This window comes from Lithobates pipiens, unplaced genomic scaffold (assembly GCF_037356315.1).
Source record: "Lithobates pipiens isolate NorthernLeopardFrog02 unplaced genomic scaffold, aLitPip1_a1.2 Scaffold_22, whole genome shotgun sequence".
Taxonomy (NCBI): Eukaryota; Metazoa; Chordata; class Amphibia; order Anura; family Ranidae; genus Lithobates; species Lithobates pipiens.
In genome coordinates this window covers 336,712,135-336,727,694 of record NW_027507784.1, presented here as the reverse complement: position 1 = coordinate 336,727,694, position 15,560 = coordinate 336,712,135, and the positions used below count along the sequence as shown (strand labels likewise).

At 47.5% G+C, this 15,560-nt stretch overlaps 1 protein-coding gene across 1 annotated transcript in view; it reads right to left on the bottom strand.

Moving 5' to 3' along the window:
• Positions 1 to 2,437: 2,437 nt before the first annotated feature.
• Positions 2,438 to 15,560, bottom strand: part of LOC143925082 (glycophorin-C-like) — a 38,827-nt gene continuing 25,704 nt past the window's right edge. Inside the window, 2 exon segments of the mRNA XM_077449668.1 lie at positions 2,438 to 3,724; positions 8,426 to 8,470. Of these exon segments, the coding sequence (XP_077305794.1) occupies positions 3,528 to 3,724; positions 8,426 to 8,470 (242 nt within the window). The 3' untranslated portion in view covers positions 2,438 to 3,527.

The following is a 15,560-nucleotide window of genomic DNA, read 5'->3' as shown; positions in this document are numbered from 1 at the left end:
AGCCACATCCCCCTGACATGTTTCGCCCTGCTCCAGAAACATCCCCCTGACATGTTTCGCCCCGCTCCAGCCACATCCCCCTGGCATGTTTCGCCCCGCTCCAGCCACATCCCCCTGGCATGTTTCGCCCCGCTCCAGCCACATCGCCCTGACATGTTTCGCCCCGCTCCAGCCACATCGCCCTGACATGTTTCGCCCCGCTCCAGCCACATCGCCCTGACATGTTTCGCCCCGCTCCAGCCACATCGCCCTGACATGTTTCGCCCCGCTCCAGCCACATCGCCCTGACATGTTTCGCCCCGCTCCAGCCACATCGCCCTGACATGTTTCGCCCCGCTCCAGCCACATCGCCCTGACATGTTTCGCCCCGCTCCAGCCACATCGCCCTGACATGTTTCGCCCCGCTCCAGCCACATCGCCCTGACATGTTTCGCCCCGCTCCAGCCACATCCCCCTGACATGTTTCGCCCCGCTCCAGCCACATCCCCCTGACATGTTTCGTCCCACTAACTGGGCCTCTGTGACCAAGCCCCGGTGAGCAGGGCGAAACCTGTCAGAGAGACGTGGCTGGAGCAACGCCGGCTGAGGCCACATTCATCTTCATAATAATGCCCTGGGTTGGTGAGCGGCGCCCGTTCTTCTCTTAGATAATGCTCTTAAAGCTCTGAATGGTGCACTGACACCAGCTCCCTTCACTACAACCGGCGGGGAGGTCTCTGTCTCAGCTTAGAGCAGCACAGTTTCATTTGGATCACAGCAGCTTTGGCATAGAGAGAGATTGCTGATTGGACAGCTCTAGCTCTAACTCTTCATGGGGTGTGTTGGACCTCTACAGACAGACTGCTGCTTCCAAAAAAAGATAGCACTCTGTTAGGCCACTGTAACTTGAAGTCACATAGATTGGAAGGGGTCCCACTGAAATCAACTGGCTGCAACTTATCATGTAACTTAATGTTTCCAAAGTCACATGACGAGTCGCACAGAGCCTCAAGTCACAAGAAGTTGCATCAAAGCAGGGTAGGAAAACTTTTCAAAGTCATGTAGATTGGAACAGGTGCCAATAAAATCAATGGGCTGTGACTTCCCATACGACTTTATGTGTCCAAAACTGCATGACAAGTCACACTAGTGTGAATGCAGCCAATGGCACCAGTTCTAATCAATGCGAAAGGTGCAGCTTTCTGAAAAAAAAGTTCCTGCACTACTTTGCTGCGACTTGAGTGCCACAGAGCAGTGATCTCAAAGCTGCGGCCCTTTGCCTGCTTTTCTCTGGCTTTTGAGGCATTTTTCCTGCTATTGGTGCAATACATTATTCCTCCCACAGACACCAATGATGGCGCACTATTCCTCCCATTGGCATTAATAATGGCGCACTATTCCTCTCACTGACACCAACGATGGGGCACTATTCCTCCCACTGACACCAACAAATGGGGCACTATTCCAACCACTGACACCAACGATGGGGCACTATTCCTCCCACTGATACCATTAATGAGGCACTATTCCTCCCATTGACATCAAGGATGGGGCACTATTCCTCTCACTGACACCAACGATGGGGCACTATTCCTCCCACTGACACCAACAAATGGGGCATTATTCCAACCACTGACACCAATGATGGGGCACTAATCCTCCCACTGACACCAACAAATAGGGCACTAATCCTCCCACTGACACCAACGATGGGGCACTATTCCTCCCATTAACATCAAAGATGGGGCACTATTCCTCCCATTGAGACCAACAAATGGGGTACTATTCCTCTCACTGACACCAACGATGGGGCACTAATCCTCCCACTGACACCAACAAATGGGGCACTATTCCAACCACTGACACCAATGACGGGGCACTATTCCTCCCATTGACATCAAAGATGGGGCACTATTCCTTCCACTGAAACCCAGGGCTGGTGCTAGGATTTTTGACACCCTAGGCGAAACCTAATTTTGCCGCCCCCTTGGCTCCTCCCCTGACTCCACCCCCTTTGACCTGTCCATGTATACCCCACCTTTTTAATGACATGCCCATCAAATGGAGCCTCACCAGCGCCCATCAAATGGAGCCTCACCAGCGCCCATCAAATGGAGCCTCACCAGCGCCCATCAAATGGAGCCTCACCAGCGCCCATCAAATGGAGCCTCACCAGCGCCCATCAACGCAGCCTCACCAGCGCCCATCAAATGGAGCCTACCAGCGCCCATCAAGAATGTTTGCTTGCTTCCATTAATTGGGGAGTCAGGACCTAGTTTGCCTAGTGGTATCACCGGCCCCGCTGACACCAACAAATGGGGCCCTATTCCTCCTCCTAATGCCAAAGATGCATTGTTTAATCCCACTGATGCCAGTACAATTTCTACTCGCATTGGCCACAGTCCAACCCCCCCCCCCCCCCCCTAAAGTCTGAAGGACAGTAAACTGGCCCCTTGTTTAGAAAGTTTGGCGACCCCCCCCCCCCGCCATAGAGTGTAATGAGTTGCATGAAAGTCGCACTGGAAATCAAATGACTTTAGAGTCACACTAGTGTGAGCTAAGCCTCTTCTATCCAAGCACCTTATGCCGCATACACACAACCGGACTTTTTGACAGCAAATGTCCGAAGGAACGAGTCTATCGGACAATTCGATCGTGTGTGGGCTCCGTCGGACCTTTGCTTGCCAAAAATCCAGCGGACTTTAGAAATAGAACATATTTAAAATTTTCCCACCGGAACTCCGCCGGCTTGAGAAATCCGTTCGTGTGTGTGCTAATCCGACGGACAAAAACCGACGCTAGGGCAGCTATTGGCTACTGGCTATGAACTTCTTTATTCTAGTCCGGGCGTACGTCCTCTCGTTCGAATCCGTCGGACTTTGGTGTGATTGTGTGTGGCCAAGTCCGTTCCTTTGGAAACTCCGTCGGAACTCCGCCGAAAATCCGTGGGACCTAGTCCGTCAAAGTCCGGTCGTGTGTACGCGGCATTAACATCAGAAGTATTCAACAGCTTTGAAGATGGATATCTTGTATCATATTAAGAATATATGTCGATATATATATGAGGGTTGCTCAAAACGTTTCTGCACTTTTTTTTTACCTAAGTTATATATTTATAAAAGTTCAGAAACGATTTGAAGACATATATATATATATATATATAATCTATCTATCTCCAGGTCATGGTATATCTAGTAGTAGTTAGTTACATTCAACTGGCCTTGTTCTATAATGTTGCAGACATTTGGGGACTTCTCCATTCCAGTTCTTCACTTCTAATAAGTCGCCCTAAGCGAATCATCCCAGAATTTGTCAAGAAGAATGTTGATTGTCCTAGAACATGGTGATATTGGTGGAACCTCCCTGTTCTGGAGTAACATGTAAACTAGAACATAAAGCATGTTAGTGGTGATCCCCTGAGACACAATGGGCCCCGCTCTGAGAAGCGGGACTTTGATGGAGTTCCTCTGCCGTAAAACGCGGTAGTGTTCCCCAATGTAAACACGGTGAGGACGGTGATGGGGCTGGAGAGATGATTCTCCATCCTCTCAGATAAAATATTCTTTCTTTGACTCGTCTATGGACTCCTGCAGCGACGGGTCGTTTTTCAGGGCGGCGTCGGCATTCTCTGCAAATTCTGTGCCTTTGGCCTCATTGGTGAAATACGTCCCCTTGTGTCTGCATGTGTACCGGAGCACCACAACGACGAGGACCACGAGGACCATGATCACAAGGGTGACCACACCTGAGAAGAGATGTAAATGGATAAGGTTGAAAGATAAACTCCAGGCATAAGGTACTGTGTGTGTATGTGTATGTGTATGTATATGTGTATATGTGTGTGTGTATATGTATATGTGTGTATATATATATATATATATATATATATATATATATATATATATATATACATATATACACAGATAAATACATACACTATATTACCAAAAGTATTGGGGCGTTTGCCTGTCTCTAGGGTTCAATATTGAGTTGGCCGACCCTTTGCAGCTATAACAGCTTCAACTCTGATGGGAATGACCGCAGCTAACTGCTCTTCATTGTTGTAGCCATGGCCACAAGGTTTAGGAGATGTGTCTATGGGAATGTTTGACCATTCTTCCAGAAGCACATTTGTGAGGTCAGGCACTGATGTTGGACAAGAAGGCCTGGCTCGCACTCTCCACTCTACTTGATCCCAAAGGTGTTGTGTCGGGTTGAGGTCAAGACTCTGTGCAGGCCAGTCAAGTTCCTCCACCCCAAACTGGCTCATCCATGTCTTTATGGACCTTGCTTTGTGCACTGGTGCAAATCATTTGATGGAGGGGGGATTATGGTGGTGGGGGGTTGTTCTTCAGGGGTTGGGTTTGGCCCCTTAGTCCCAGTGAAGAGAACTACTAAGGCATTAGCGTACCAAGACATTTTGGACAATTTCATGCTCTAAACTTTCTGGGAACAGTTTGGGGACGGCCCCTTCCTGCTTCCAACATGACTGCGCACCAGTGTACAAAGCAAGGTCCATAAATACATGGATGAGCGAGTTTGGGGTGGAGAAACTTGACTGGCCTACACAGTGTCCTGACCTTACCCCGATAGAACACCTTTGGGATGAATTAGAGCAACCGTTGACAGTGCAAACAGGGAGGACGAATGAGCAAAATTTGGGCATTCTTTTAAATGCCTGAATGGCCAAGGTTTGGTCTTAACCAGATGCTGACCACACACCACGTATATTTATTGCGGCAGGGCGGCCGCTCTGGACAGAATCACTTACGTGATTCTGCTCTTCCAGGGCTGCTGCAGTGCGCAAGCATGCTGTCGGCGACCCGCTCTCGCTGTGATTGGACACAGCAGGAGCCAATCGGCGGGTTCAGCAGACGCAATGTCCCCCGGGACCTGATGACCATTCAGGACACAGGCAGAACGGCCATCTGTGAGAAGGGAAGGCTGTGATCCTGTGTTTCTGCTAAGCAGGAACACTGATCTCTGCCTTCCCACAGTACAAGCCCCTCCCTCACACAGTTAGCAAGCACTCCCTAGGAACACCTTTAACCCTTTGATTGCCCCGATGATCCCTTCCCTGGCAGTGTCATTAGTACAGTGACAGTGCATATTTTTTTTAGCACCAATCACTGTATTAGTGTCACTGGTCCCCAAAAGTGTCAGTTAGGTGTTTGATTTGTCTGCCGCAATATCGCAGTTCCGCTATAAGTCACTGATCACCGCCATTACTAGTAATAAAAAAAAAAATCCCAGTTTGTAGACCTGATAACTTTTGCGCAAATGAATCAATATACACTTATTGGGATTTTTTTTTTTACCAAAAATATGTAGCAGAATACATATTGGCCTAAATTGATGAAGAAATGCAATGTTTTACATTTTTATTGGATATGTTTTATAGAAGAAAGAAAAAAAAATATTGCCTTTTTTTGTTTATAGCGCAGAAAATAAGAACAGCAGAGGTGATCAAATACCACCAAAAGAAAGCTCTATTTGTGGGGAAAAAAGCACATGAATTGTATTTGGGTACAATGTCGCACGACCGCACAATAATCGGTTAAAATAATGCAGTGCTGCATTGCAAAAAATGGCCTGGTCATGAAGGGGGGTAAACCTTCTGGAGCTGAAGTGGTTAGCCTAGGTTTGAAGTGGTTAGCCCTTGGCTTATTCCTGCATTGCATTTTTTTTTATTCTGCTTGCTGCATCTTGTGTGTGTTGTAATAAAAACATAGTTACATTATAGTCAATAGCAATGACTGGAAAAAAAACACCAAAAATGCAATATGCGTTTTAATTAGTGCGCTTTAAGTCCCATGTCCATGTTTTCCATGTGCTTGCATTCACCCTGTCTTGCGTTGCACATGTGTGTTTTCTAATGCCATACACAGTGGCGGCCGCTCCATTAGGGGCGCAGGGGCACCACCCCCCTTGTCCATGCGCTCAGCCACTAATATACATGCAGGGCGCCGGACACATGGATTCCAATGGGGTTTTTTTCTTTTTTTAAGCACATGATTAGAGTCCGAGGCTCTAATTGGTTTAAAAAAGGGTGGGCTCAAGGCGCACAGCACTGCGCCCTGAGCCCACCCAGTTATGTGACAATACCAAATTAATATTTGCTATTGTCTTACTGAGTCTCCTCCCAGCCAATGAGGAAGCAGTTTTAAGACCCGATTGGTCGAAAGGAGAAGCGATCCTATTGGCCACCCAGGAGGAGATGCTGGAGGGAAGCCACCGAGGAGGAGGAGGCACAGGGGGAAGACGCCGAGGAGGAGGAGGTGCAGGGGGAAGAGGCTGAGGAGGAAGAGAAGCAGGGCTAAGCCCTCGATGAGGAGACAGAGGGGGAAGTCGCCAAGGAGGAGGAGGAGACGGAGGGGGAAGCCGCCGAGGAGGAGGAGACACAGGAAGAAGATGCTGAGGAGGAGGAGATGCAGGAAGAAGCCCCAGAGGAGGAGGTGCAGGGGGAAGCCACCGAGGAGGAGACACGGGGGACGACGTGGAGGAGGAGGAGATGCAGGGGGAAATCCCGGAGGAGGAAGAGGCGCAGGGGAAAGCCACCAAGGAGGAGGATATGAAGGGGGAAGCCACCGAGGAGGAGATGCAGGAGGAAGCCGCAGAGGAGGAGGAGATGCAGGAGGAAGCCGCGGAGGAGGAGGAGATGCAGGGGGAAGCCGCCAAGGAGGAGGAGATGCAGGAGGAAGCCGCCAAGGAGGAGGAAATGCAGGAGGAAGCTGCCAAGGAGGAGGAGATGCAGGAGGAAGCCGCCAAGGAGGAGGAGATGCAGGAGGAAGCCGCCAAGGAGGAGAAGATGCAGGAGGAAGCCACCAAGGAGGAGGAGATGCAGGAGGAAGCCGCCGAGGAGGAGGAAATGCAGGGGGGGAAGCCGCCAAGGAGGAGGAGATGCAGGGGAGGAAGCCGTCGAGGAGGAGGAGATGCAGGAGGAAGCCGTTGAGGAGGAGGAGATGCAGGAGGAAGCCGTCGAGGAGGAGGAGATGCAGGAGGAAGCCGTCGAGGAGGAGGAGATGCAGGAGGAAGCCGTCGAGGAGGAGGAGATGCAGGAGGAAGCCGTCGAGGAGGAGGAGATGCAGGAGGAAGCCGTCGAGGAGGAGGAGATGCAGAAGGAAGCTGCCGAGGAGGAGACGGAGGGGGAAGCCGCCGAGGAGGAGGAGACACAGGAAGAAGATGCTGAGGAGGAGGAGATGCAGGAAGAAGCCCCAGAGGAGGAGGTGCAGGGGGAAGCCACCGAGAAGGAGGAGACACGGGGGACGACATGGAGGAGGAGGAGATGCAGGGGGAAATCCCGGAGGAGGAAGAGGCGCAGGGGGAAGCCACCAAGGAGGAGGAGATGAAGGGGGAAGCCACCGAGGAGGAGATGCAGGAGGAAGCCGCAGAGGAGGAGGAGATGCAGGGGGAAGCCGCGGAGGAGGAGGAGATGCAGGGGGAAGCCGCGGAGGAGGAGGAGATGAAGGGGGAAGCCGCGGAGGAGGAGGAGATGCAGGAGGAAGCCATCGAGGAGGAGGAGATGCAGGAGGAAGCCGTCGAGGAGGAGGAGATGCAGGAGGAAGCCGCCGAGGAGGAGGAGATGCAGGAGGAAGCCGCCGAGGAGGAGGAGATGCAGGAGGAAGCCGCCAAGGAGGAGGAGATGCAGGAGGAAGCCACCAAGGAGGAGGAGATGCAGGAGGAAGCCGCCGAGGAGGAGGAAATGCAGGGGGGAAGCCGCCAAGGAGGAGGAGATGCAGGGGGGGAAGCCGCCGAGGAGGAGATGCAGGAGGAAGCCGTCGAGGAGGAGGAGATGCAGGAGGAAGCCGTCGAGGAGGAGGAGATGCAGGAGGAAGCCGTCGAGGAGGAGGAGATGCAGGAGGAAGCAGTCGAGGAGGAGGAGATGCAGGAGGAAGCAGTCGAGGAGGAGGAGATGCAGGAGGAAGCAGTCGAGGAGGAGGAGATGCAGGAGGAAGCAGTCGAGGAGGAGGAGATGCAGGAGGAAGCCGTCGAGGAGGAGATGCAGGAGGAAGCCGTCGAGGAGGAGGAGATGCAGAAGGAAGCTGCCGAGGAGGAGGAGATGCAGGAGGAAGCCGCCGAGGAGGAGGAGATGCAGGGAGAGTCTGCCGAGAAGACTAAGGGAGAGTCCGCCTAGGAGAAGACGCAGGGGGAGTCCGCTGAGGAGGAGACGGTAAATGCGGGGCTGGTGGTGGATGGACGAGCGACGGGGTGGAGGGTTTGACTGACTGATGGACGGACCGAACGGGGGGGGGTAGTGGGTGGGGGTTTCAATTGACGGATCGACATTTAGTACATATTACAGATCTGGAATCGGACATTTCTCCTATCAGCCTCGGTGTGCGTTGAACCTTCCTGCAGATTAATATTTGATGTGAGATAAATGTTTGAGTTTTGGAGTTTCCTGACACGTGGTTCTGCGTTCCGTGTTACATCAGGACAGACTTACTTGCGATCACTGCCACATCTTTTCCACCGCTGGAATGTTCCACAGCTGCAACGACACGAGAACACCGAGTCAATATTTAGAACATTTATTACAAAAATACGACACCCACCAACGCCATCTGCTCCAGAATCGAGACGGCGGATACAAGAAAAACTTCCCGCACAATATTGAAACTTCAGAATAACTTTTGGTGTTGTAGAGAAAAAACATCTTTTCTAATTTGCAAAAAAATGAATGACTGTCTGAAGCTGGCCATACACGGATAGATTTTATTCAAGCGTTTGTATGGAAATTCAACAGCTCTTAACATGTCACCCAGACCTGCTACATGGAGTGGAATCCTAGACTGTGTGAACATACAATGTTATAGACCCTCTCTAATACAATTCTACCTCTGCAGGCACCACAAAAGCTTTTGCTTAGTTTCAGATCTTTCTTACCTTTTTTTTACAAGGTTAATACATTTTGTTATGTGGCCACACATCTCTTTTTGGGGGGTGGGGTAACAGGGCACGGTGCAGGTAGACAGGGGGCCTGTATCCCATAGTCTGTTCAGTTTAAAGGAAGATGTAGGCTGCGTTCAAGGGGCATATTGTGAATGTGGGGGGGGGGGGGGGTGCGCCAGAGGCAGTCTGTGGTTGGTTGGGGGCTTGTGCCAGAGGAAGGCTGTGATTGGTTGGGGGAGTGTTCCAGAGGAAGGCTGTGATTGGTTGGGAATGTGTGCCAGAGAAAGGCCATAAATGGAAGGGGGTGTGTGGCAGAAGCAGGGTGTAATCTGAAGGGGGGCTGTGCAAGAGGCAGGCTGTGATTGACTTGGGGCATGTGGCAGACAGGCTATGATTGGCAGGGGTTGTGTGCCAGATGCAGGCTATGATTGGCAGAGGGTGTGTGCCAGGGGCAGGCTGTGATTGGGAGGGGGTGTGTGCCAGAGGCAGGCTGTGATTGGGAGGGGGTGTGTGCCAGAAGCGGGCTGTGATTGGCAGGGGGTGTGCCAGAAGCAATCTGTGATTGGTGGGGGTGTGACAGCTGAACAAACTACCTAATAAAGGCATACTGTTTGTCTGCACAGCGCCCTGTACCTCGGAATGGTCAGCTAAAGGATTATTATATATTATACATATACAAATATTATAAATATATTATATTATATTATATACAAATTATCATCTGTACGTTATGTGATCAGTTTAGAACTAGGATAGAGACTATGGCCTCATTCATATTAGGCGTATGAATCCGAGGGATGTTTGCCTCCTCCAGATCTGCTCTACCGGCCACCACCCTTTGGCTCCAGCACTAGGCCCCTGATGTGAAGGGAAGATTGTGTGATTTGGAAGCAGAATGTGGATCCCGGGAACTCGAGGGTCGGTGTGATCATGTGAGCGCAGTTGATCGCCGCAGCTGATGCGCGTGGCCGGTGGCCGTGATGTCCTGCGGGCCACCCGCGATCGCTCCACAGAGAGCTAGAACGGGGATCTGTCAATGTAAACAAAGCAGATCCCTGTTCTGACAGGGGAGTAGACAGAGATCGGCTGTTCCTAATGATCAGGAACAGCGATCTCTCTGTACTCCCAGTCAGTCCCCTCCCTCATACAGTTAGAAACACCTCCCTAGGGAACGCACTTAACCCCTTGATCGCCCCTTAGTGTTAACCCCTTCCCTGCCAGTGCCCTTTATACAGTAATCAGTGGCTGTTTTTAGCACTGTTAAATGTCAATGGTCTCAAAAAAGTGGCAAAAGTGGCCGATCTGTCCGCCGCAATGTCACAGCCCCCCTAAAAATCGCAGATCGCTGCCATTACTAGTAAAGAAAAAAAAATTATAATAAAAATGCCATAAATCTATCCCCCATTTTGCTATTTGATGCTATTTTGTAGACACGTATTGCGATTTTCTTTTACCAAAAATATGTAGAAGAATACATATCGGCCTAAAGTGATGAAGGAATTTTTTTTTATTATTATTTGTTTTGTTTTTTTGATATTTATTATAGCAAAAAGTAAAAAAAAAAAAAAAAAATTTTTTTTCTTTAAAAATATGTAGAAGAATATATATTGGCCTAAACTGAGGAAAACATATATATATATATATATATATATATATATATTTTTTTTTTTTTTTATTAAAAAAATGTAGATATTTATTATAGCAAAAAATCAAAATATTGTGTTTTTTTTTATTTTTTTCAAATTGTTGCTCTTTTTATAGCGCAAAAAAATAAAAACCCGCAGAGGTGAGCAGATACCCCCAAAAGAAAGCTCTATTTTGTGGTGAAAAAAAGGACGTCAATTTTGTTTGGGTGCAGCGTCGCACGACCGCGCAATTGTCAATTAAAGCAACGCAACAGAAAATGGCCTGGCCATGAAGGGGGGTGGGGGGGGGGGTAAATCCTTCTGGGGCTGAAGTGGTTAAATGCAAATCTAAATCCTACTGGAAGATTGTTTTTTGCAATGACTAGCCTGGGTGACAGGGCCTCTTTACGCGTTTCAATTGACATCTGCTTGGCGTTGATGACATACATATTTGCTCTCAGGCTTTCGATACAAACACACATTGTACCTGGATGGCCATAAATAAACAGATATGAATAAATAATGCAACACAACCTCACAGGAGATGGAAAATGCTGATTATTTATTTTGTTTTAATTTCTTACACCTGGAGCTACAGGACAAACGTTTTTGCAGTTTGTAAACGGCTGATTCAGCGGAGAGGTTGACGGGGGGAAAACACGACGTACTTTCTGCTGAGAGGATAGTCCAACCTCTTAAAGAGAAAACCACAAAGAAGAAACAGAACGCTTACCTGTCCTGCCGCCTGCTCCACCGTGCGCTGCTCCGCTCCCCCGAAGTCTGCGGGTAGACCGGAACGTCACGGAATATCACCGATCTGGGTCTCCCGTTGTGGTTTCCCCCTCCTGATTTCCATTCAATACAAGATACAATACCCTAAATGTTTTTTTTTTTTGCAGGCATACTTCCAATCCTATACGTACCTTGTAACTTACGACACAAAACAATTCCTGCCTGTCATTTTGACAGCCGGTAATTCCCAGGTAATAGTGATGGGGGGGGGGCAGCGTCGGATTGGGGAGAGGAGGGGGGAGCATTAGACATGTGCAAGTAGTTTGGTTCCGCATTCGTTTTTTTTTCTGCGAAATTCGACAAATTCTTTCATTTGAAAATATTCAGATTAACAAATTTTTCCCGAAAATTAGAAAATTCTAAGATTCGTAAATTCGAAAATAAGAATGAAAATCTGAAATCCGTAGTCTGCTGGTCTTCAGCAAACTGTTTGCGGTCTTTCTTGTGCATCGTCTTTAGAAGAGGCTTCCTTCTGGGATGACAGCCACACAGACCAATTTGATGCAGTGTGCGGCGTATGGTCTGAGCATTAAAGAGGAAGTAAACCCTGATGAGTATACTTCCTCTTTGATTCCCTGCAAAGGTAAAGCATAATGGGCTACTATGCATCGCATAGTAGTCCATTATGTTTCACTTACCTGACACAGGAGCCAGCGATGTCACCGCTGTCCCCTGTAGTTCCCGAGCGTCCATCTTCTTGGTGGGTCTCGCTGCTCCGCCGCTGTCATTCGGCGGAGCCGCGATGACGTCACTCCCGCGCAGGCACAGGGGAGCCGACACTCGCGGCATATCGCCGCGATCTGCGGCTTACCCAGTGCGCCTGCGCGCCGCTGTCTACGGCGCATGCCCCTTAGACAGCGGTGGCTGTGGACCTACAGGGTAAGCCTTAATCTAGGCCAAAGTAAAAGTGGTTTGTAAGGGTTTACAATCACTTTAACAGGCTGAGCATGTACAGAAAACCATCGGACTTTTGTACAAAGTACAAACACGCATGCTCAGAACCAATGCAAAAGATCAGACAACAATACAGAAGTTGACCAAAGGTGGCAGTAAAGAGCAGAAAAAACACGTGATTTGGTGAAAGTTGGCTGAAAAAGTCCTGCCGTGTGTATGCAATACAAGTTCACGGCCGACGCCCTTTGTACAAAAATCCACGGGAAGGTTTGTACAAAGTCTGATTGTGTGTATGAGGCTTAAGAAATACAATATAGGCAAAACTTCTACATGATAAATAGTTCAGGGTTCTAAAGAATAGCAGCAAAGAAGAAAAAAAAAATGGATTAAAAAAATTGTAAATAATCTAAACAATAATAATGTGCTTTCTAAAGTATGAAAAAAATAAAATTGCTGGCAGGTAGAGAATAGAGTGCTGCCCTCACAAAATGCCAAAAAAATATAAAAAAAATAAAAATATGACAGAGTGTTATTTTCCAACACACGAAAAAATAGCTGCTTGAAATGTGCGACTTTGGCTTGTACTGAGGGTGACGGGTGATTGGCAGCGAGAGGCGGCGTGAACTCCCATATGGCAGATGGTTTTAGCAAAATATCACCCTTGTTTGTGAAAAATAATTTTCCTAATTCTCGAATACGGTTTTTTAAATGGCGTAAGGTTTCATTTTTCACCTCGAATGTAGCTATTAAGTCTGCCGAGGGGTTTTGCTCCTGTCGTATCAAAAACAGGACAGCCAGAGGGAAAGTGTAATCATTTTAAATGTGTTATAGAAATAAAATGTAATAAATTGTGTTATAGTAATACAATTTAAAATATTAATTTTAATATTACGTTTTATCTGTTTTTTTTATCAGATTTATTTTTTTAGCTGATTTTTTTTTTTTCCAAGCTGATTTTTTTTTAGCTGATTTTTTTTTCCCTTTCTTTATTAATTAATTTATTTTTTATTCAATTTTATTTCTTTCTTTTATTTTTGGATAGTGGATGCAATGGTTAAATCCCCGCTTTTTTTTTGTTTTTTTTTGTTTTTCTGGTCAGTATGGTGATTTTCTATGGGCTTCCTGTCCTTCTGGAGACACCAAAGGGGCGAATTTACTAAAACTGGAGCACACAGAATCTGGTGCAGAAAATCGGTTGCGGTTGTGCATGGTAACCAATCAGCTTCTCGCTGATCGGTAAGGACCGGTTCTCACTGGTCCGACATAACGCTCCGACTTCGAGAGCACAAGTCGAAAGACATGTCAAAATCAATGGATCTCTATGAGAGCCGTCTTAACTGGTCCAACTTTGAAAAATGTTCCTTTGGTTGCGACTTGGGTGCAATTTCAGCCCATTGATTCGAATGTAAGTCGCATCCAAGTTGGATCATCCTCTTGACTGATCCGACTTGAGCTCTGAGATCAGATGTATGCAATATTAGCAATGTAAAATCCCCTTAAAAAACAGCATGGTCCCCCCCAAGACCATACCACACCCTTTGGTCTGGTATGGATTTTGAGAGGAAACCCCACACTAATATATATATATATATATATATATATATATATATATATATATATATATATATATATATATATATAATTTTTTTTTTTTTTTTTTATGATGTGGGGTCCACCGCAAAGTTGATACAAGACCCTTACCCAAGCATTCAGCCCAGCAGGTCAGGAAAGGGGGACGGATGAGCCACATGCCCTCAACATGGGGGGGGGGTGCTCTGCCCCCCTCCCCCCCCCCCCCAAAGCACCTTGCCCCCTTGTTATTGTTTGGAGGTGATCTCAGTGCCAGCCCTGCTGGGCTAAAAAATACCCGCCTACCCCACCTACTATGTCCACCACCCTGGTTTGGGGGTACCAGCTGTCTGATGGGAATGACAGCAGCTGACTGCTTTTCATTGTTGTAGCCTTGGCCACAAGGTTTAGGAGTGTGTCTATGGGAATGTTTGACCATTCTTCCAGAAGCGCATTTGTGAGGTCAGGTACTGATGTTGGACGAGAAGGCCTGGCTCGCAGTCTGCACTTTAATTCATCCCAAAGGTGTTCTGTTTCGTTAAGGTCAGACCAGTCAAGTTCCTCCACCCCAAACTCGCTCATCCGTGTCTTTTTGGACCTTGCTTTGGAATTAATAATAATAAATAATAATAATAATAAAGTTCCACGTCTTTATGGAACAGGAGGGGGCCATGTCCAAATGGTTCCCACTTAAGTTGGGAACATGAAATTGTCCAAAATGTCTTGGTATGCTGACGCCTTAACCACTTCCGGACCAGCCGCCGTAGTTATACTGTGGCAGGTAGGCTCCCCTGCGCGAGCCGTCATAGCGGTACATCGGCTCTTCAAGACGCTTTAGCAGGGGCGCACGCGTCCGCAGCATTTTCCCAGAGCCGATGAGCGTGCCCGGCGGGGGCACGATGACCACCAGGCACCCGTGATCGGCCCGGGACAGAGCAAGAACCGGGATCTGTATGTGTACACACACAAATCCTGGCTCCGTCAGGGGAGAGGTGAAAGAACGTGTGCTCCTACTTAGTATGAACACCGATCAGTCTCCTCCCCTAGTCGGTCACATCCTCCCCCACAGTTAGAACACACCTAGTGAACACAGTTAACGCCTTAATCGCCCCCCTTACCTGCCAATGACATTTATACAGCAATCAGTGGCTATTTTTAGCTCTGATCGCTGTATAAATGACAATGGTCCCAAAAAAGTCTCAAAAGTGTCTGATGTGTCCTCCATAATGTGGCAATCATGAAAAAAAAAAAATCGCAGATTGCTGCCATTAATAGTAAAAAAAAAATAAAAATAAAAAAAAATGTATTATAAAAATGCTATAAATCTATCCCCTATTTTGTAGACGCTATAACTTTTGCGCAAACCAGTCAATATACGCTTATTGCGATTTTTTTTTTTTTTTTTTTTTTTTTTTAATACCAAAAATATGCAGAAGAATACGTATCGGCCTAAACTGAGGCAAACTTTTTTTTTAATTAAAAAAAAAAATAGATATTTATTATAGCAAAAAGTACAAAATATTTTATTTTTATTTTTTTTATTTATTTTTTTTTAGCGCAAAAAATAAAAACCACAGAGATAATCAAATACCACCAAAATAAAGCTCTATTTGTGGGGGAAAAAGGGACATAAATTTTGTTTGGATGCAACGTAGCATGACCGCGCAATTGTCAGTTAAAGCGGCGCGGTGCCGTATCTCAAAAAATGGCCTGGTCAGGAAGGGGGTAAATTCTTCCGGGGCTGAAGTGGTTAACAGTTCCCTTCACTGGAACTAAGGGGCCAAGCCCAACCCCTGAAAAACAATTCCC